The following is a 23338-nucleotide window of genomic DNA, read 5'->3' on the forward strand; positions in this document are numbered from 1 at the left end:
AAGAGGATAGGAACCTGTACTCTGAGCTAGGCCTAGATGTTGCTAGGAGCTGGCCTTGGTATTCTCCTGTTGAGCATAAACAATCTCACAGAACATAAGGCCACAAGAACCTTGTCCAAAAGGGCAACAGAGTCAAAAAATAAGTGTTCACTGAATCTTGGGGCGCATTCCACTAAAAGTGAACATTTGATGCTGCCAAGAAATAGATTTGAAGAGAAAATGTGCCTAAATCAATGATTTCAAACCTCTTGGGCCTAGAGCCACATGAATAAATACATCTTACATTGAGATCCAGTGCATATATACACATATAAATCTAAGACAAAAGTTTCATGAAACAATACTCACCTTTACCACATGTGAGTCTATGTTCCTTTTTATCCTATTTCATTTTTAATAAAGTCAGTCACTATTCACTAAATTCTCAGTTTGAAAAGCACTGTGATACCAGGTTTTGGATATACAGTATGCTAAATCCAATTAATCAACTGAGTTGGAATTAGACTTAATCTAATTAAGAGAAATGAAGAAAACATCATCTCTTCCACTCATTGATCAATAATTATTAAGTCAGGCCCTGTTCTGCTTCCTGGGGTTCAGCAGTTAACAAAATGACATCCCTCACCTCGTAGAGCTTACATTACAGAGCTCTGCTGCCCAGTAAAGTTACTAGCCACGGATACCTAAATTTAAATTAATTAAAGTGAAATAGAAATAAACATTCAGCTCTATAGTCACACTAGCCACAGTTCAAGTGCACGTAGCCACTTGTGGCCTAGTGGCTACGGTGTTGGACAGAGCAGATATAGAACATTTCCTCGTCACATAAAGTTCTTTTGGACAGCTCCACTCTAAAGTAAAGAACCTTGCCTTGTAACTTGACTAAAGCAACGATTTGTTAGCAGAGTATGAAGACTAGGAAAAAAGAGCAATAAGAATTCATTAACACAACTCCAAAGGAAGGGGTTCAGACCACACACCAAGAACAGTCCAGCTTGGCTGGTTCATTCCTAATCACCTTCTGTCACAACCATATGCTGCATTCCAACCCCCTCTGCTTAATTCCTTATTGATCAAATCACATTTTCTGAAACATAACTACTTTCTACACTACACCTAACCAGCGAGGAATTTCTCATCCTAAATTAACAGTATTCTGGTTGGCAAATCAATCTGTTATGAGCTTGAACCTGACCCCCAGTGAGCAAAGTGAACACTTCTAGGCTGAGAACCAGACCCTTTGCACTGTGGGTACAACAGGGGCTTCTAGCTGCCTATATTCATCCCTAGTAATAAAATCCTGATTTTATTACTAGGGTGGTAATGAGCCTATCTCAATGAGCAAGCAGACTACAGTTTGCTGCCGTCCTTGTAATTGCTCAGTGGGGCTTCTAGAATAGCTCTTTAGAAGGAAACACGCAGAGAGAATGCACCCCTATGGTCCTTCCCCTCTTCTGGCTGTCTGCAAGATGGATGTGATGGCTGGAATTCCAGCATCTATTACAGATCACACGGATGATGGAGAAGAAAGGAAGATCCTGGGTCTGCGATGCCCATGAAGCCACCATGGCTTCATAGCTTCCGTCTGACTGCATCCCCCATCAATGAAAAAACGCTGCCCGCCATATCAGTAAACAAAGGATGTTGCAGCCTTCAAGCCACTACACACCTTGGCCGGTGAGCCTGGAGGGAACTCAGGATGGAGACAAATGGGCTGCCGCTGCCAAGCCCTCAGTCACTGCAGCCCTCCACCCCCGCCCCCCCTCCCCAGTGATACACCCTGAGGAGACTCAGGATGAGAAAGCAGAGGATACTGAGGATACTGGCCCCAGAGGGCTGAGGAGCATATCAAAGGAATGATTTCAGTGAGCCCAGACTCTTGCATCTTCCCATACATAGAAAAGCGCTATATTCCTTAACTTGAGATCCATGGCTTCTTTAATTAACAGAAATCTACCCGGGTCTTTGTTGCAAAACCTCCTTATATCCTGGCTCCTCCCCTACGCCTTTGGAGCAGTCCCTCAGAGCTGTCTGAGAGGCTGTGTCCCAGGCTTAAGTCCTCAGTTTTGTTCGCCAAATAAAACCTAATTCTCAACTATTAGGTGGTGCAGTTTTTTTCAGTCGACACCCTTGAATTTCTTTTTATAAGGGAGAATAAACTCTTATGTGTTTAAGCCATGTAGTCAATCCCTAACTGATAAAATGGTGAGCCCTCCTGAGCTGCTTTTCTCATGTGAGGGCTTGTGTGTGAAGAGACCAGAAGACATTGTCTTTGAAATCTCTTTAATTGTAAGAGATACCAAGTCATATTCAGCCGTAAAATCTAGGACAATCTTAGATTTTGTTAGAAATCACTGACTGTAAGGAAAGAAATGTAATAAAAATATTCAAATGATTCCTAAGTAAAAGCCAATCAGCCTGGATAAAAGCCAAATCCTTGCAATTTTGTCAGTGGCTTGCAAGCAGTGACTATTTTTCCCTCAACTATTGGTATCACTGGTGTTCTAAGTAGACATTTTCAAGGTACAGCACAGATTTTCTAGACCACAAGATGGAGTTTACGAAATACCCTGAAATTTAAATCAGATTTTCCTAAGATTTTATTTTTAGGATGTCTAGTCACAGAATTATCGTGAGCTATCAAATATGAACCTGAGACAGAAATCTTTTAAGGACACAAGTTGAATTCTTTCAGGGATCCACTATGAGTGTTGTGATTAAATAGAAGAATGTCTTTAGTACAGTATCTATCAACTAAATCCTCCAAATACTTCCAAATAACAGAGGGTTAATGGAATAGTTTCAGGAAGATTTTGAAAACTATTAAAATTTGGGGAGAATTATGCACCCAAATTCAACTAATATTTACTGATAACCTATTGAGGATGCTAGGAATTTTTTCGTTATCTTTTTAACTCCCCAAAACCCTTTTAACTCACAAAAAATCCATTTTATACTTAGGCTTAGGGAGGCTGACTTTCCCAAGGTCACAGGACTAGGACCAGATAAAGCCAAGATTTCAACCTAGGGTGCTTTGATTCTAACTTCAGTACTCTTTTTCACTGTGGCTATCTTATAAAACTTGAAAAAAAGAAGTTTTTAACTGAACATAAAACTGGAGAGGAGTCAAGGGAATAATGTTTGACGGTACTGCATGGGTGATGGGAAGATTTCTGAATAATTTGAAAATGTTAAAGTTGAGGAACATAATTGAATTGTGATATGCCTGGGATAATAATGTTCCATTCACACATCCCAGAAATAAGAGGTTTGAGCGATCCTTAGTCGACCATCTCTCAGAAGACGTCCATTTGTTTTCAGATCCCCTTCATCCCATTTTTAGCTTCCTTTCAGTAATCCGGTGACTCCTGGGGTGTCCAGTACAGCCCCACACCCCATCTACCAGGGAGGATCCCGTTTCCCGGCTCTTTTTCATTTTGACTTCTCCATCAATCTCAACTCACTGTCTTGTGCCCTGCTCTTTCACAAGGGTTGCTCTCTCTTATTGTGTGGAATGCTTTATTGTTGCATCTGGGGGAAACTGTTAATGTGTTGTTAATTGCCTGTTTTTGATTTAGTAGAATGAAATTTTCTGTGCGGGTAGGACTGGATTTAACTTTTTTACAATTGGGACCTCTGTGCAAAACCCAGTGCTAGGGACACAGTAGAGCACAAATATAGTTGTGGAGCGGAACAAGCTCTCCGGTTTCATACTGGCATATATCTTTGCCTTTAAACCAAAGACGTGACTAAACCAGGCTTTTTTTTGTTTGTTTTTTTTTAAACCGAGTAATTGGGTCTGAAGTCCGAATAAAATTTCGGCCGGTGGGAAGCTCTTTCCTTTTATATTTAACCCTCTAGCGCCTGGGTTATAATTTCGACTTCACCTTAAAGTGACAACATACCCTTTTTTCAAACAAAGGACCTAATTCTAAACCAAGTGCAAAACAGAAACATGAAGATTTTATAGCTGTCTTAGGAACCGCGAACTTCCAAATACGGGACCAAACTGAGAGATAGGAAAACTGTGCAAACTCCCTTGACACCTTCCTTCCTCTTCAAGTCCCTTCCCACAGACTCTACGCCCCCCACGATTATTCCCAGGGGGCAGGCGGGACGACCTGGATCCCACAACTCGGACTCTGCTCTGCCCCACAAAGGCGTCAGAAAACTCGAGGTGGGGCAGCCCTGGGGGCAAACGCTGAGAAGTTCTCCGAGGCCCTCGGAGATCACAGAGGCTTATGGTAAGCTCAGTCCCCTGACCTCGTCCTCGTGGACAGCCTCGCGGTCTCCCAAGACCTCGAGGGGACCTTCCGTAAATGCAAAGTTCTTTACAACAGCTGTCACTTTTGCTCCCAGAAAGGGTGGGAGCTTGCGCTGGGCGAAGCCTGGGGCGGAAACTTGAAGAGACTTCATCTAAGACTCACCCAGGCCCAGCACCTTCTAGGGCCACCCTGAAGTGTCGGGAGGGACAGGACCCCAGGCGCCGCTTCCACCACTCAGGGCCCGGGAGCCCCTTCCTCCTCCCTCCGTCGCGCGCTCCTCCCCCTCCATCCCCCCTCTCCAAGCTCTCAGGCGTTTTCCCTCTGCCCCCTCCTCTCCCCTCCCCTCCCCGCCTCCTCTCCCCTCGGCCGCCCCGCGATCCCAGCGGAACGCGCGGCATTGTATCCCGGGGCCAAGTCCCCGGATGCTCGCCTGTCCTCCCCTCGGCCCGCGCAGTGGCCCTGCCCACCGCGCGGCTCTGCGTGCCACGTCACCGCTTGCGGCGCTTCCGGAGGCGCAGCGGGAGATGACGTAGGAGGACGTGCTCGCTATATGAGGTTGGGGAGCGGCAGAGTCGGCCTTTTCCGCCCGCTCCCCCCTCCCCCCGAGCGCCGCTCCGGCAGCACCGCGCTCGCTCTGAGCTCCGTGCTCCTAAGCCAGTGCCACCGTTGTCTCCCTCCAGTCGCCATCATGATCATCTACCGGGACCTCATCAGCCGTGAGTCGGGACTGCACTGCCCCTAACGCCGCTCACAGGGGACGGGGGTGTGGGTGTGGGCGGGGAGGCGGCCGCCGTCGCCGTGTCGTGGGCCTGGGGGACGCCGGCGCCTTCCTGGGAGCGAGGAGGGTCGGTGCTTGGGGCGCGCGTCGGGGTTTCGAGCGCCCAGGGAGGGGCGGGGGCCGCGTGCGGCCGGCCGGCGCGGGAAATGGCGCCCGCTCGGGCCTCGGGCGTACCGTGACCGGCGGGTACATGTCCCCGAACAGATGATGAGATGTTCTCCGACATCTACAAGATCCGGGAGGTCGCGGACGGGCTGTGTCTGGAGGTGGAGGGGAAGGTGAGTCGGCCGGGTCGCGGCGCGGGGCCGGGTAGGCTCGGGTTTCCGCCGCTCCCCCGCCCGGGGTTGTGCAATCCTCGCCGTTGCCTCCTGGCGGAGGAGACGCTCTTTCCGGGCTCGGGTTTTTCTAGAAAAGTGGAGGCGGAGCTGATCCTGGAAATAGGTTCGCCGCTTCGGCGCCCATCCTCCTCCCAGGCAGTCCCGGACAGGTTGTCTCCGGTTTGGGAGCCCCAAGTCCTTCAACGTTTGCCCTATTCCTACTTGCTCATCAACCCGACAGCCCACGCAAAACTTCCACTGGGTTGTAAATGACCCCCTTTTCGTTCCGGTCAACAAAGAATTGTTGAGCTGAGGTGTTTCGGGAAATGGATTTTAGAATTTTTTTCCCCCATAATGTGTTCATGGTATTCGACAAGAACTAAATGTTTGGTGGAAGGATGACGGGTACACGAGGTGCCAGCATAAATTTTTTGGATGCGTTTATGGTAAAGTCGAGGATGTGTTAGCAAGTAAACTTTTTCTTAATGCAGATGGTCAGTAGGACAGAGGGTAACATTGATGACTCGCTCATTGGTGGAAATGCCTCCGCTGAAGGCCCCGAGGGCGAAGGTACCGAAGGCACAGTAGTCACTGGTGTGGATATTGTCATGAACCATCACTTGCAGGAAACCAGCTTCACAAAAGAAGCCTACAAGAAGTACATCAAAGATTACATGAAGTCGTAAGTGATACCAGCACACCCCAGTCGAGGTCTGAAAATCCTATAGGATTTAGGGGTTGGCTTACTGAGATTTTTAGCGGCAGGCTTGCTTGTCAGAGGTCTTTTTATTAATGAGCTCAGAAGGGTGGTTGTTTTTCTATAAGTAAAATAATGTGAGCATACTGGAGCATGTGGTTTGGTTTTACCTTTTGAGAATAGTACTGTGGAGATAAGCTGACATGAAATTCCAAGTTAGAAACAGTCTTGTTGATTACAACATCCCTCCTGTGAACTAGTAATTTCTTGATTGCGTGCGCCACGTTATTTTGCTCAGTGACAGCTGGTTTCAGTTTGTAATTTTTACTTAATGAAAATATACTTTGCTCAGAACTGAATAACCTATCAATAAAATGTTGTTTTAGAATCAAAGGGAAGCTTGAAGAACAGAGACCAGAAAGAGTAAAACCTTTTATGACAGGGGCTGCAGAACAAATCAAGCATATCCTTGCTAATTTCAAAAACTATCAGGTAAATAACTTAAATATTTGGACCGAAGGATTGTACAATTTTAACTGAGCAAAAAATGAGTTGCTTGATGAATCTCTGATGTAATTAAGCTGTGGTTATTTTCTCGGTCTTTTGAACAGTTTAAATACTTCATAGATTCAACTCCAGTAGTCTAGGCTGTAGGAAGTAGCTTTCTCTGCTCCCAAGCATGTTTCCAGATCTTGCCTTCTGGTTCCAGAATCTTATCTGTACTCGGATAACATTTCCCAGTTCTTTCTCTTGAATTGCTTGTTAACTCCCAAGTGGTCTTCCAGTTTTCTCTTTCCAATTTCAATGTGTCTTCTTGCCACTGAAGCTCTTTCTGATCTGAGCTTGTCCTGTTGAGAAACTTCAGTGACTTTCGTTTACCCCTAAGAAAAAAAATGAACACAACCTGGCTCTTTAATTTTCCGGTTTTCATACATCCTCTGGCCATAAGATAGCTTCTCATGTGATATCATCTCGTTGCTAGCTTTATGTTCCCTGTGCTTGACTATGTAAAAAGCCTTGTTTGTAGGGTTTGGAAATGGATGTGTGGGGCTGAGTAAGTTTCCTGAAAGCCTAGTGTCCCTGGATTGCTCTGTACTTTTATTTGGTTATTATTAGTACTTTGAGTGAACTGAAGTTTGATGAGTGAGCATTTTTTCTCCTAGGGATCAGAGCCGTTAGTTGCTGAAGTCCCTTGATTTAAATAGCGGTGTTCTGAATCATCCTTTGATTTATTGTTTTGATACAACACATCCGTGCGTAACCTAATTCTGAGTATTTGTTTGCTTCCTAAGTTCTTTATTGGTGAAAACATGAATCCAGATGGCATGGTTGCTCTGCTGGACTACCGCGAGGATGGTGTGACCCCGTATATGATTTTCTTTAAGGATGGTCTAGAAATGGAAAAATGTGTAAGTATAAAGAAGTGGGTTGAATCATTAATGTAAAAATGGATATATCCTAGGCATAATCCTTGTTTTGCCACTAGGATAGTTAGAATGGATCCTACAATAGTCTTTTAAACTGAAGCTCTAGGTCTTATTTTTCTTAGGGGCCTAAAGAGGGTGTTTTACATGTAAAAGATTTTTATGGTACAGAAAGGCTTAGAGTCTTTATATGCAGAAAACTTATAGGTGACATTACAAAGCATAGCTTAAATACTGAGCAGCTCTAGAGATCAGAGATAACACCCTATGTTGATCTTCCCCATAGAAATGGCTTGTCGAAATCAGACTGCCTTTCTCTTCCTATTTTGCTGCACATACACATGAGTATTAAAACCTTTTTGTAAAGAAACCGTTCACCCTTATTTACTGATAATTGGCAGCTGGTCGTGAAAGCCTTGATGTTACTAGCTTTTAGTAAATACAGTTTAGAGTTGGCTGCTGATCCGATATGCCAATTGCTTTACTAAAATTAAATGAATGTCTGCTATGCAAGGAATTGCTAGAGGCGATACAGAAATGAAGGCATTCATTATCCTAGCTTTCAGGGGCTTCTATGTAAATTAGGAGTAAGACAAATTTAAGGCTACGCTAAACAGGATTGGGGCAGCAATGAACAAAAATGTCTAAACGGATTCAAAGAATGTGTGAGGCTTTTGTTAGAACGAAGTGAGTGGAACTTTCTCAGAATGAGACATTTCTGCATCCACTGATAGACCTTGAACAGTCTGCGGTTGTTCTTTTGGTTTGCACTAGGATGCAAAAGAAAAATCCCTGCGCTTCCTGTCTGTCTTTGTGGCAGCCCAGATTGAATAGGGGAATACATTTGCAGCCTGGAAGCGTTAACTATTTTCCTATTGGAAAGGTGTTGATGGGGTCGTCCTTGTTTTCACAGTGACAGCTTTGGCTGTTTGGATCTGTCACCTGCTCGTCATAACTGGCTTGGCTGCTGCTGTTCGTCCACACAACACCAGGACTTAGACAGATGGGACTGATGGCATCTTGAGCTCTTCGTTTTGATGTTGATTTGTTTGGAGCGGAGGCATTGATTTGAGGAAAAAAAAAAAAACATGTCATGTAGGTTGTCTAAAAATAAAATGCATTTAAACTCAATTGAGAGAATGCCTCTTAGTTTAATATGTAATATCTAAATCCATCCTGTGTAGCCTTCCTGGAGAAGCTAGAGCCTGGTTGTAGACCACCACTAGAAAACATAAGAGCATCTTCAGATAACTTCTGCAATGAAAACCACTTCCGGGACTTGGAATATAAACAAGAATCAACAGTAATTGGTTGAAATAAAGGGAAAGACCATGCTCATAGCAGTGCCAGCATTTGAAGTGGATGTCTTACACATTTCATCACCTACAAATGGAAGTAGTGAACTCTGGAAGAAATTACCAAAAGAATAAAACGAGACTTAACACAGTTGGAAGCAAAGTATTGTCTCGGCTTATTTACAAAGCAAGTAGAGCCAAGTTCTAGAGAAATCTAGACGTCTCCTGGAATACTTGTGTCAAACTTCTTGGAACAGGGTTGGCAAACTGGCTTGTGCTACCACCTGTTTTTGTGTGACTAAGGTGGTTACATTTTTAAGTGGTTCAAAATAGCTTACGGGATGTGAAAAAATACAAAAATCTAAGTTTGTGTCTAGTTTTATTGGAACACTGCCATGCCCATCTGTTTATGTATTGACTGGCTCTGACACTGCAAGAGCAGAGATCAGTGACAGATCTAAGGGCCTGCAAGCCCTAAAATAACCATTGTGGCCCTTTACAGGAAAGGTTTGCTGGCCCGTTTTAAAGATGAAATTACAGATGGAGTGTGGGATAATTGGTGGGCAGAGGAAAAGCAGGTGCTAGTCAAATTGTATCTGAAAAGGCTGTGGGTATCAGAAGAAGGATATGAAAATGCATCTATCTGACATGCCTGGAGCAGTTACTGTCTGCTAAGGTTTCCAGCACAGATGCAAGAAAAAAGTGTCCTTGCGCTTCCTGTCTGTCTGATTGTGGCAGTCCAGATTGAATGGGGGAATACAGGGGAAAATAATCGCAATTCACAAATAACTGTGAACAGTGAAAGCCTCCGTGATTCCAAAGAAGAATTCATAAGAGTTTACCAGAAAAGTACTGGAGAATTATTCCCCTACACCCTTGCCTTCTGATTTCACTTTTAAAAGCATAAGGGTTAAGTCTAAAGGCAAGCCAGTGATTCTTTTACGTGAACCCAGGGTGCAGCCAGTGACTTCAAGAGACAGTAGTGTGGTTCAGAGCCTAAGACAAATGCTAATCAGGTTGGTAGTGCCCCCTGGTGACTGGTGAAAGTATACCCAAATACTGGAAACTGCAGTCATGCTGAGGGTGGTTTTGAGCACCAGTGATCTAGGAGGCCACTTGCCTGCCTCTGAAACATACTATCGGAAGAGAATTTTCAGGCAGTGGTCAGTGCTGTGAAGGTGAGGATAATCTGGTAGTGGGAGAAGTCTTGAGGTAATGTAAGCTGCAACCTGATTTAGTGAGCTCACATGGAAAAGACTGGAAGAACAGGAATAGCAATGCAGAGGCCTTATATAGGAAGCAAGTTCAGGTAGTTGCCTAAGAATGCTTATTTTGGATCTTTTTCTAGTTAACTCCAAGTTAGAGCCGGGTTAAGATATTTTGTGCAAGAATAACAGGTGGTGAGTACTTTGTGCATATCAGAAGGCATGTGTTTATCACTGCTGCCAAGCTTGAAACAGGTACGTTCCTAGTGGACTTGAAGCTCTGGGCTACATGTATGTAAAACAGTAGATGGAGAAAGGACTCTTACAGTATTGTCTAGGAAGGCTTTTGTAATGTGATAACTTGAATAGGAAGCTGAAAGCAAGGAAGGAGGTTATGTGGATATCTGGGGGCAGAGCATTACAGGCAAAAGAGCAAATGTAGTGTCTGAAGTAGTGTGGTTGACATGTTCAGGGGAAAAGGTGGCCAGTATGCTGGACCCAAGATGGCAAGAGGAAGAGCTGAGGTAAGTACACAGGAAAAGAGGAAACCAGATGAGGCAGGGAAGCCACCAGAGGGCTTTTGAACAGAAGGGTGACATGATGATGTGCCCTAAAAGGTCATTTTGGCTGTTGGGTAACAGTGTAAAAGCAAAGAGAACAATGATGTATAATATTTTTAGGTGAGAGATGATAGTGGCTTAGTCTAGGGTGATACTTGAGGTGGTTGGAAATTAGAGAACAGGACTTGCTGATGTGTTGAATGAGGTGAAAGAATGGATTTAAGGGTGATGCCAAGTGTTTTGTCCTGAGCATCTGGAAGAAAGGAGTCAACACTGAGACGGGGAAGACTGAGGATAGGAAATCAAGAGTTCAGTTTTGGATAGGCTAAATTGAGATGCTGACTCTTGACTGAAGTGAACTAAGTAAGCAGTCAGGAGGAGAATTAGAGAATTTAAGAGATACAGGTTTCCCCAGCACCTGAAAGAACCTTCCTGTGAAACCTTTCTTAAGCTGAAATGGTATAAAGCAAAGAAGCAGTTACCCTAGGACACATCTTGCTAATGGATACACAAAAGAAGCTGAGATAAGCACAGATGCTCACAGACACAGCTCAGAGCTATGGTAGCTTGGTACAGATGCTGAGTGTAGTTCTGGGGAAGCTGCTTGGGGTGCACGCTGCCTCTGAGGCCTCACTGCAAAAGAAATGCTGAATGCCGTTTTCAATTTTCACCCTTTTTTTGTAAAAGGGAAAATTCTCTTCGGATTTCTTTTGATTAGCGGGATCAAGTACTAGTGTAGCTAGGTCTTTTGTGAAAGCGAAGTGGTGTAAAGTGAAGAATATCTGCTGGGAAGATAATGCATGACATCTGAAGCTAGAACAGTGAGGTCAGCTAGGCAGGATGGACTCAGCCCTCCAACATAGATTGGTCAGCGTGATGAACCCACAGAGTGATTTAAGAGGGAGCTGCCCCTGAGGTAGGAAAACCAAGGGAGAGGCCTGGAGGTCAAGTGGACAGCATTTTAGGAAGGAGCAAGCAAGTCCACAGGGTCACCTGCTGTAAACGGGTCAAGTAAGATGAGCACTGAGAATGGTAGACTTGACAGGTGTTTGGTTTGAGTTGCAGGGAAGAAAGCCTGATTAAGATCGGCCCAAGAGAACAGCAAACTCATAGGCAGCATATTGCCCATGAAATGTCATGATGCAGGAAGTACGTGTTTTTATTACATGTGCATCTGCTTAAGCAATAGTTGTGTAAATGACTCATTTGAACCATTAGACATTTTTCTTAAAATCTAATCAGATCACTAGTAAATAGTGCATGGACAGTAAATTCCATCCGAACTGCAGGGTTTATCCAGTTAACTCTACAAACTATACTGGTAAAGTTGCAAGAAGAGCAGCAGAAACCTCAACCAACTTGAAAAAGTCCTGACAACAAAGCCTGCTTGTAAAGTTCTGAGCATCTGTGTGTGCGTGTGCCTGGGGCTGTGACCTGGGCTAGCAGCCAGGATGCTCTCGGTAAAATGGAATCTAAGCCAGGGGACTTGAACGAATAGAGGCCACATCTTAGTGACTGGTGACCTGCACTTAGCAGGTCACACTATACAACTCTTAATTCTGTGGTAAAAGTCTGGCTAACGACCCCCTCACGGGCCACAAACATTCCTGCAAAAGCTCATTTTGCAGCAATTGGTGAGTGTTTCCAGAGACTTTGTCCATAAGAACTGAGGGCCCAACTTGCTGGTTTTGGGGTAGATTATGGTCCTCTGGGGCTGTGGACCATACTTAAAAATCACTTCATTGAAAACGTTTTCTTTTGATACTGCATAAAAATGTGAGCTACTTCTTTGGATATTTGGTTCTTTCGTTAACATTTAATACTGCGTTATTCCAAAGGAAAAGTCCTTGACTGAAATACTTTAACATACACAAGTAAAGGATGCTCTACACCTTTCATTGAATTAATTAAGTTTTTTTTTTTTTTTCTTTTGGCTGTGAATTTAAAAATCTTAAAGGAGGGACTTACCCTGGCAGTCCAGTGGTTAAGACTCCGCGCTCCCACTGCAGTGGGCGCGGGTTTGATCCCTGGTCTAGGAACTCAGATCCCACAGGACGCGCAGCACTCCTGTGTGTCTCCTTTACACTCAGTACTCCACTTCTGGTCACCAAATGTGTGTATGTTTTTGGTCACCAAATGTGTGTATGTTTTTCCCCTCACCAAGCAGTTCTGCAACACCACCTGGGTGTCCTACCATTCAGCTCAGTTCTGACACTATCTACCTGGAGAGATACTTTGCACCACTCAGCAAGTGGGATCTTAGTTCCCCCACCAGGAATCGAGCCCGCGCCCCCTGCATTGGAAGCACGGAGTCTGGACCACCAGGGAAGTCCCTCTAAAGTCGGCTGTTATGACAGCCATCTCAAATAGGATAGGTTCTTTAAACTTAGAGTTTGCAGATAAAGTTAAAAATGATAATAATGCTGGTAGTTTATATTTATCCCACTGAAGTCCTCCAAGTCCATCCCTTAGTTCAGCGGTGGTACGTTGGACTGCATGCTTGTTGGCTGTCCAAAGCAGATTTCCACTACTGTGCGGGCATGTTTTCAACTACCAGCACGTTCCAGTTTGTTTGAGAGCTTGTCCATTGCGGATTTGTGCTACTATACGTGGTTTCGTACATGTAAGATTTCTCCTTACGCTGAGCCCTGAGAGCCTCAAGTGGATGTGGTTTTTGCAGGAGTCCACACAATTCAGTGAGAAAATTGCCAACTATGAGCCTGGGTGGGGATCCTTTCCAAAGTAATTGCTTGCTCAATGATTCCCTCAGTGACTGACCTCCCCCCTCCCACTCCAGGATACACTTGACATCTGCTTTCGTTTATAAATGCACGGTGCTCTTTTCTGAGTTTTGAGGTAGAGTGGGGAGCAGGAGACTGGGGGACGGGGGGAAGACCATATGCAGTGCTTTTGCATGTGTGAGTCACCATTTAGGAGAAATGAGAATTCAAACACTAGGTGACTCACTTGAGGGGTTCTCTGGGAGAGGACACAGATCACAATTGCCAGTCAAAAGATAACAGTATTGGGCTTCCCTGGTGGCGCAGTGGTTGAGAATCTGCCTGCCGATGCAGGGGACACGGGTTCGAGCCCTGGTCTGGGAAGATCCCACATGCCGCGGAGCAACTAGGCCCGTGAGCCACAATTACTGAGCCTGCGCTCCGCAACAAGAGAGGTCGTGATAGTGAGAGGCCCGCGCACTGCGATGAAGAGTGGGCCCCCACTTGCCGCAACTAGAGAAAGCCCTCGCACAGAAACGAAGACCCAGCACAGCCATAAATAAATAAATAAAAATAAATTAATAATTAAAAAAAAGATAACAGTATTTTCCTTGAAAAACTAAAAATAGGGCTACCATATGATCCAACAATCCCCCAGAGAAAACCATAATTCAAAAAGATACATGCACCCCAATGTTCACTGCAGCACAATACGATAGCCAAGACATGGAAGCAGCCTAAATGTCCATCAACGGATGAATGGATAAAGAAGATGTGGTAAATATATACAATGAAGGACTTCCCTGGTGGCGCAGTGGTAAAGAATCCGCCTGCCAACACAGGGGACATGGGTTCAATCCCTGGTCCAGGAAGATCCCACATGCCACGGAACAACTAAGCCCGTGTGCCACAACTACTGAGCCTGCGCTCTAGAGCCCACGAGCCACAACTACTGAGCCCGCACGCCACAACTACTGAAGCCTGCACGCCTAGAGCCTGTGCTCTGCAACAAGAGAAGCCACCACAATGAGAAGCCTGCACACCACAACGAAGAGTAGCCCACGCTCGCTGCAAATAGAGAAAGCCTGTGTGCAGCAATCAAGACCCAATGCAGCCAAACATAAATAAATAAAATAAATTTATATATATACAATGGAATATTACTCAGCCATAAAAAAGAACACAATAATGCCATTTGCAGTGACGTGGATGGACCTAGAGATTGTCATACTGAGTAAAATAAGTCAGAGAAAGACAAATATATGATATCGCTTATATATGGAATCTAAAAAAAAATGGTACAAATGAACTTATTTACAAAACAGAAATAGAGTCACAGATATAGAAAGCAAACTTATGGTTACCAAGGGGGAAAGTCGGGGGGAGGGATAAATTGGGAGATTGGGATTGACAGATATACACCATACAAAATAGATAACTAGTAAGGACCTCCTGTATAGCACAGGGAACTCTACTTAATACTCTGTAATGACCTATATGGGAAGAGAATCTAAAAAAGAGTGGATATATGTATATGGAAAACTGATTCACTTTGCTGTACAGGAGAAACAAACACAACATTGTAAATCAACTATACTCCAGTAAAAATTAATTTTAAAAAATGATAAAGATTACAGTATTTTAAATAGCCTCATAGGGCTACTAGACGTCATTCAGTCCTGAGTTTCTAACATTTAGTATGACACTAGAAATCCAGTCGTGTACTTGGCCATTTTCTTCATGTGTAGAGGCAGCAGGAAACCCTAGTTCATTATCAAACGCAGCTTGCTGTGGCCTCGTCTACAGTGCAGGGTTATCAAACTATTCCACCAACTTCATAACCTTCCATTCCCTGAGCAGCTGGTAGAAATTTGGCAAATCACAGAGAGTTGGTATTTGGTGGACATCTATTCAAAACAGAGCTATACATGTAATTTCCTTCTCCTTGAGTACATTAATTTGGAAGTCTCCCTCAAGGACCGCCAATTTATAGTTTGAGTCAAATACCCAAACTGATATTCAACCCGGGGGGAAAAACTGGCAAGTGAAAGGGGGACAATTATTGCACATTAAGTTAAAAAGAAAACATACAGGATTTCCCTGGTGGTGCAGGGGTTAACAATCCACCTGCCAATGCAGGGCACATGGGTTCAAGCCCTGGTCCGGGAAGGTCCCACATGCCGCGGAGCAACTAAGCCCATGACCACAGCTGCTGAGCCTGCGCTCTAGAGCCCGTGAGCCACAACTACTGAGCCCATGTGCCACAACTACTGAAGCCCGCGTGCCGAGAGCCCGTGCTCCACAACGAGAGAAGCCACCGCAATGAGAAGCCAGCGCACCGCAACGAAGAGTAGCCCCCGCTCGCCGAAACTAGAGAAAGCCCGCGCGCAGCAATGAAGACCCAACGCAGACAAAGATAAATAAATAAATTAATTAAAAAAAAAAAACATACGCCTCTTTTGACTACCTCACGGAGGTGAGATAATGTTTATCAGCAGATGGCAAGTATAAAACTGGAAGCCAAGTCAACTCAACTCTTGGTGTGATACATTATAATGTCTTTCTCCATCACCGGGCAAGCACCCCATCCTGCCTAAGCCTCCTCCATTGTGTTAACTCCACATGGATGGATTCTGTCAAGTGGAACACGGGCTGGGTGGCAGTACCCTTGATGGCTGCCGTAATATCAGCGGGACGGTAAATACCAACTGCTGGCATCTATTAAAAGCAGAAGTGACTAAGCTTTGGAAAATTGGTTAAGTAATGTGCCACCTGTTCTCTGCTCCACAGACAAGGGGGGAGGAAGACCGGGTGTGAATGTGGGAGCAGCAGAGATTTTAGCGTCCCAAGAGCCACATGGAGGCTTGTTTTTCGGAGGGAGTTACTAAACCCTGTGGTTTATGGGGGTGAGAGTTGTGCAAAACCCCTTCCAGCTACTGCTAGGCTTCCCCTGTCAATATCCTGTGGTAATTTTGCTGAATATTCTCTTCTATCCCCTCAGGCTGCCTGAAGCTCTTTCCTACTCCCCCTACCGGATCTGCCTGTATTCATGCCTGGGCGGAAGGGAGAGGTGAGTACACTGTCAGAGGCTGGTAATCGGTGGCAGGTGGAGCAGAGTAAGCTGGTCAGGAGAAAGGGAGGCGGCTTGTTGGCCCCAGTGAATTTTGTTCTCTTGTGCAGATAATGGGCAGCTGACCAACATATAATCAGATTTGCTCCTGTGGACTAAAGGTGCAAATGTGAGCTTTGACTAGGTGGATCTCGACACGTGCCTCTTCTCCAAGGGAGAAATGTGAGAATAGCTGCAGACTCTTACAAGGAACAGGAGGGTTTTAGAGGTTGAGCACACTCTACCGGTCTTCACATCCCAGACACAGATTTTTGGTTTTTTCTAAATCATGGCTAAGGCCCGTGAGCACACAACCCAGGAATGACCCATTTGATGGAATGACCAATAGGGAATTTCAATAGGGTTATTCACCAAGAGGGTGTATCCAAATTGCCAGCTGGCCACTGTGCGTTTACTCTTTCTACTTTGTATCTGGGCGTAGAACTTGGGAAGGTGCAAACGGAAAGCTGTTTTTTAAGGAACACATTTACCATTTCCTTCAACATAAACTTTTAAGGAAATTCTGTACAAAACCCTTCAGAGCTGGGCCACTTGCTTACCTGTTCAAGCTTACCTGCCTCTCCTTCCCATCCGCCCTCAGCTGCCAGGGGGAACGCAGGTGGCGTGACTCTGACCCTTTGCACGAAAGTCTCGTTCTTTTCTACAAGACTGCACTGTGTTTCATCTCGGAAGAGTTTACTGATTTCTGCAACCATTCCATCCACCCTCTTCCGCTTTACTGAAGTCATTGAATTCCTTGTCTTTGCATCACTGTTATTCCTGAAAGCAAGGAGGGGGGTTTTGTCAGTCTTCCTTCTTTGCCGATGGCATTCCGTATGGATTTGCTGATGGAGTAAATAGTGAGCTTTCACGAGTCCCTGAAGTACTTTGAACCACACTTCCCTGTGTCGCTCCTGTTTTCAAATGCAGTCTCTAATTCTGGAAAAGTGGGTAACCAGACAAGAATGTTTGGTCTGAAAGAGAGCAGTATCTTCTACCTGAAGTGCTTTCTGCACAAGTCACTGGTCCCGGCAGTTTGCTAGTTAAGTCAAAGGCTGAGGTACCTAATCGCAAAGAATGCAAAATGCTTCTCTTCTGCCTTAATGGTGAAATAATTATTTTTCAGAGCACCTCATGTCTGTAAATGCTTAGCTTTCTCTAGGGTCTAAAGTTAACTTTAATGCTCTTTGCATTTGCTACTGCATGATGGGCTTTTTCTCATCCTACTCTAGATTCCAAAGTTATGTCCGATGTGCGATTCCATAGTGGGAGATGTGGCATTTTGCTGAGTCTTCGAAAAATGTAACACCCTTGTCTCATCCCTGGTCACGCTTCAGAATTACCTGGTATGATTTTTAAAAATACAGATGGAATTCTTTGCACACCACGTTACAGACAGAGGAGTTTTTATATGTTAAGTTAGAAACTGTAAAGAATCTGAGATTTTACCCTATTTTCAAGCTAACAAGTTAGCCTACCATAGTTCCATATACCTTTTATAAGAAGACATAAGACCTCTAGGTCAGAGATAAACTCACAGCAAAAACAGCAGCCAGAGCAGCATCTTGCATTGGGTCCCACCTCCACCCCCCACAGGGTGACATACTGAGGGCCAGATGCTTCCTGCACTTGCAGTGGGGAGCACTACAGCAGAGGAACCCTGAAATTAGGAAACTTTGAGCTTACAAGGCTGCTAACACATCTGTCCATCCTTCCCTCTGGATAAGCACATTATTCATGTACCTGGAATGCAGGCAAATCTCTGGGGAAAAAGGGAAGGTATCTCTAGTTTATTGCTCTGAGGTGTCTCTGAGGAGTTACATCTCTAAATCTCTTCAAAGGGATACCTTATCTCTAGCTTCCAAGGATGTGTGTTATTTAAATATATCCTTTGCAAATTTGAAGATAATTCAAATAAATGGAAAGATATCTCATGCTCTTGGATTGGAAGAATTAATATTGCTGAAATGGCCACACTACCCAAGGCAATCTACAGATTTAATGCAATCCCTATCAAACTACCCATGACATTTTCACAGAACTAGAACATATAATCCTAAAATTTATATGGAATCATAAAAGACCCAGAATTGCCAAAGCAATCCTGTGGGAAAAGAATAAAGCTGGAGGTATAACCCTCCCAGACTTAAGACAATACTACAAAGCTACAGTAATAAAAACAGCATGGTATTGGCACAAAAACACATGGATCAATGGAACAGAATAAAATATCCAGACATAAACCCACACACTTATGGTCAATTAATCTTTGATAAAGGAGGCAAGAATATACAATGGAGAAAAGAGTCTCTTCAGCAAGTAGTGTTGGGAAAGCTGGACAGCTGCATGCAAATCAATGAAGTTAGAACACTCCCACACACCACGCACACAAATAAACTAAAAATGGCTTAAAGATTTAAATATAAGACATGACACCATAAAACTCCTAGAAGAGAACATAGGCAAAACATTCTCTGGCATAAAATCGTAACAATGTTTTCTTAGGTCAGTCTCCTAAGGCAATAGAAATAAAAGCAAAAGTAAACAAGTGGGACCTAATCAAATTTAAAAGGTTTTGCACAGCAAAGAAAACCATAAACAAAACACAAAGACAACCTACGGACTGGGAGAAAATATTTGCAAACTATGCGACAGACAAGGGATTAATTTCCTAAATATACAAACAGCTCATATAACTCAATAGTAAAAAAAACCAAACAACCCAATCAAAAAATGGGCATAAGACTGAAATAGACATTTCTCCAAAGAAGACATAAAGGTGGCCAATAGGCACATGAAAAAATGCTCAACATCACTGATTATTAGAGAAATGCAAATCAAAACTATGGTGATGTATCACGTGATGCCGGTCAGAATGGCCATCATTAAAAAGTCTACAGGGACTTCCCTGGTGGCGCAGTGGTTAAGAATCTGCCTGCCAATGCAGGGGACACGGGTTTGAGCCCTGGTCCAGGAAGATCCCACATGCCGCGGAGCAACTAAGCCCGTGCGCCACAACTACTGAGCCTGCGTGCCGCAACTACTGAAGCCCGCGTGCCTAGAGCCTGTGCTCCGCAACAGGAGAAGCCACCTCAATGAGAAGCCCATGCACCATGACGAAGATTTGCCCTCGCTCGCCACAGCTAGAGAAAGCCCATGTGCAGCAATGAAGACCCAACGCAGCCAAAAAATAATAATAAATAAATAAATAAGAAAACTAATTTCTACCTTTAAAAAAAAAGTCTACAAATAATAAATGCTGGAGAGGGTGTTGAGAAAAGAGAACCCTGCTGGAAAGAAAAGAGAATAGAGAATACTGCTGGTGGGAATGTAAAAAATTGGTGCAGCCACTATGGAGAACAGTATGGAGGTTCCTTAAAATTCTAAAAATAGAGTTACCATATGGTCCAGCAATCCCACTCCTGGGCATATATCTGGAGAAAACTCTAATTTCAAAAGATACATGCACTCAATGTTCATAGCAGCACTATTTACAATAGCCAAGACATGGAAACAACCTAAATATCCATCCACAGATGAATGGATAAAGAAGATGTGGTGTACACACACACACACACACACACACACACACACACACACACACACACACACAAATGGAATACTACTCAGCCATAAAAAAGAATGAAATAATGCCATTTGCAGTAACATGGATGGACCTAGAGATTATCATACTGAATGAATTCAGACAGAGAAAGACAAATATTGTATGATATCATTTATATGAGGATTCTAAAAACTAATATAAGTGAACTTATATACAAAACAGAAACAGCCTCAGAGACATAGAAAACAAACTTATGGTTACCAAAGGGGAAAGGGGAGGAGGAGGGATAAACTAGAAGTTTGGGATTAGCAGATACAAACTACTATATATAAAACAGATAAACAACAAGGTCTTACTGTATAGCACAGGGAACTATATTCTGTAATTGTAATAAACCATAATGGAAAAGAATATGAAAAAGAAGAAAAAAATATATACATGAATCACTTTGCTGTACACCTGAAACTAACACAACATTGTAAATCAACTATATTTTAATTAAAAAAAAAAACCCACCAAATATGCCCTTTTCTCAGAAGACCCAGACCATACAGGAATATGAGAAATTCATGGAGAACTGTTTTCCAACATTGCAAACCAATAAGAAAAAGAACAGCAATCCTATAGAAAAATGGGCAAGGGGTATAATCAGAGAGTTCACAGAAAAGAGACTCCAGCTCACTCAGAATACAAGAAATACAAGTTAAAATTGCACTCTGTTATTATTTCTGATCTATCGAATTGCAAAGATAAAACATTTTGCTACCCTTCTGTTGTGGAGACTGCAGGGAAACAAGCACCCCCAGACACCACGTCACAAATGCATGTAACCACTGACCACATCCTTCCACTTCTAGGAATTTAATCTACTTATATAATCACTGCAAATGAACTAATGTGTATAGAAAGCTGTTCTCTGAAGTATCATTTGTGATAGCAATGGAGGGCTGTTTGAATAAATTATGGTATTGTCTCAGTCTATTTGGGTTGCTATAACAAAGTACCATAAACTGGGTGGCTTGAACAACACAGTTGTTTCTTATAGTTCTGGAGGCTGGAGCATATTTGGGTTCTGGTGAGGGCCCACTTCCTGGTTTGTAGACGGCCAGCTTCTCACTGTGTCCTCACATGGTGGAAGGGGTGAGAGAGCTCTCTAGGGTCTCTTCTTATAGGGGCACTAATCCCATTCATGAAGGCTCCACCCTTATGACCTAATCACTTCCCAGTGGCCCACTTCTAATACCATCACATTGGAGGTTAGGATTTCAACATATGAATTTTGGGGACACACAAACATTCAATCCATAGCAGGTGTTATGTAGATTGAAATATTCTGTATATTGAAATATTATGCAGCCATAAGAACAAATAACTCTTTGTGTACTGCTATGAAATAATCACCAAAAATATTTTTATGTGAAAAAGCAAAGTGCAGAATAGTGTGTTCAGGAAAAAAGAAAGCTTATTTGCTAGTATGGGCATAGCAGGTCTCTAAAGGATACACAAAGATAGAAAATCTCTGGAAGGAAACTGGAAACACTCCAGAAAGGAGGCTCTTCACTGCATACATTTTGTAATTTTTGAATAATGTGAATGTGTTACCTACTCATTAAATGAATTCATTTTTTTACAATGCCAAGCCCCATACCAAACCTACTGAATCAGAATGTCTACGTTTTAAAAGTCCCTCTGGAGATTCTGCCACCAGTTAGGGGTTAAGGAATCACTCTTGTAGCAGGAACTATGGGCAGGAAATGACTTCATTAGATAACCAAATGGGAAACAACCAACACAGCTGGCTCACAGTTCCCACCCTCTTGCTGGAACAAAATATAAAGCACCAGAGTGGAAAGAAGTCTCAAAAGTCAACAAATGCTCCTGCCCAACGCTCAGGGCCCTCAACCTACAGCCCTCTTGACCAAGGTGCCCTGAGAGCTTTGCATTTCTGCAGGGGGCTTTGCCTCATTTTCCACATGCTATGTTAATGCGATAATATTTTAATGAAGCCTAAACTTACATTTGGAGCAGGGTGCGGTTAACAATATCACACAGGTGACTCATTTTGAGCTTTCTACCAGCTGAAACTCCTAAGTCTTTCTTCATGACTGCCACTGCAAGCCAGGTATGCCCCACACAGACACGGGTGCAGCTGGGTTTTGGCTGCACATGCAGGAACTGACATTGTGATACTATTTTATCACTTTGCACACCAGATGTTTCAGCATCTGATTTGTGCTGTACACGGTTCCCTTCCTAATTCTTTTTTCTTTTTTTGAAATTCCATTTTAGCTCTGCTAAAATAAATGAAAGATGATACCGTTTTGCATCCATTTGGCAAACATAAGAAAAAAGTCATTACTTCAAATTCTGGAAGAAAGCGTGTAGGATGAGTGCGGTGGTGACGTTTTGAAATCTGGGTTCTAATTAAAGCCCCACCACTTACTAACTGTGAGAACTGCAACATCTTAACTTCTCTAGGCCTTAGTATCTTCATCTAGAAAACGGAGACTAATACCTTGTTGGCTGGTTCAGCAAATGGAGGCTGTCATAGGAGTCTTTTTACCATAAGAAATTCTTAAATTCTGGTCTCTACTGTGAATCAGGTGCAAAATACAGGATGCCCGTTCACATTCTCTTTTATGTAGCCCTGAGAAAATGTTTCAAGAATTGTTTTGTGTTCTTTTAATCAGTCATCAATTTTATACACATCAGTGTATACACGTCAATCCCAATCGCCCAATTCAGCACACCACCATCCCCACCCCACCGCGGTTGGTTTTCCCCCCTTGGTGTCCATACGTTTGTTCTCTACATCTGTGTCTCAACTTCTGCCCTGCAAACCGGTTCATCTGTTTTAGCTCATATGCATACTGCCTGGTCACGTCCTCAATCCCTATTTTCACTCAAAATCTCCTTGCCATCACACATTTAGTGGTTTGGGAGATGGCTGGCAACACAGGTCTGTGGAGTAAACTCTGGATGGGGAGCCATGAGTCCTGGCTCTGGTGCTGGCCCAGACCCTCAAGGCCACAGAGCCATCATCCAAAATGAGATGATTAGGTCCTTTCCATCTTCTATACATTTATACTTCCTGAGCCTTTAGAGCCTTTGCTTCTTTATTATAACTTGTCTGAGCCACTCCGAGATTCTCGCTCAGGGTTAACAAGTAGTTAGATGTCACTATAAAACGGGTGAGCCCGGGACTTCCCTGGTGGTCCAGTGGTTAAGACTTTGCGGTTCCAACGCAGGGGGCCGGGGTTCGATCCCTGGTCAGGGAACTAAGACCACACATGCTGTGCAGTGCAGAAAAAAAAAAAAAAAAAAAAGCAAACTTGATCTCAGTCTTGAAGGCTAGAGCCTTTGCTCTTGGCCTGGTTCTAGAAGAAGTGCTGGAAAGGTGCAT

The 23338-nt window shown here is 43.7% G+C and overlaps 1 protein-coding gene and 2 non-coding genes across 3 annotated transcripts; all 3 read left to right on the forward strand.

Annotated features, from left to right (window-relative positions):
- Positions 1-4778: 4778 nt before the first annotated feature.
- Positions 4779-8927, forward strand: TPT1 (tumor protein, translationally-controlled 1). The gene is made up of 6 exons (XM_036831581.1): positions 4779-4981; positions 5248-5321; positions 5852-6042; positions 6444-6549; positions 7350-7466; positions 8395-8927. Exons 1-6 carry the CDS (start codon positions 4816-4818, stop codon positions 8395-8397), a joined length of 657 nt encoding a protein of 218 aa, XP_036687476.1. The 5' UTR covers positions 4779-4815; the 3' UTR covers positions 8398-8927.
- On the forward strand, positions 8200-8327 carry LOC118884484. Its single transcript, XR_005017316.1, has one exon. It is a non-coding gene; the product is annotated as a small nucleolar RNA SNORA31 (small nucleolar RNA).
- A 482-nt stretch (positions 8928-9409) lies between the features above and the next one.
- Positions 9410-9540, forward strand: LOC118884486. The gene has a single exon (XR_005017318.1). It is a non-coding gene; the product is annotated as a small nucleolar RNA SNORA31 (small nucleolar RNA).
- The last annotated feature ends 13798 nt before the right edge of the window (positions 9541-23338 follow it).

The sequence above is a fragment of the Balaenoptera musculus genome, chromosome 18, assembly GCF_009873245.2.
Source record: "Balaenoptera musculus isolate JJ_BM4_2016_0621 chromosome 18, mBalMus1.pri.v3, whole genome shotgun sequence".
NCBI classification, from domain to species: Eukaryota; Metazoa; Chordata; class Mammalia; order Artiodactyla; family Balaenopteridae; genus Balaenoptera; species Balaenoptera musculus.

Coding starts and splice junctions, on each gene's coding strand:
- TPT1 (XM_036831581.1), top strand. CDS start 4,816: ATGAGGTTGGGGAGCGGCAGAGTCGGCCTTTTCCGCCCGCTCCCCCCT. Junction 5,322..5,851: donor GTCTGGAGGTGGAGGGGAAG/GTGAGTCGGCCG, acceptor TTCTTAATGCAG/ATGGTCAGTAGGACAGAGGG. Junction 6,043..6,443: donor ATCAAAGATTACATGAAGTC/GTAAGTGATACC, acceptor ATGTTGTTTTAG/AATCAAAGGGAAGCTTGAAG.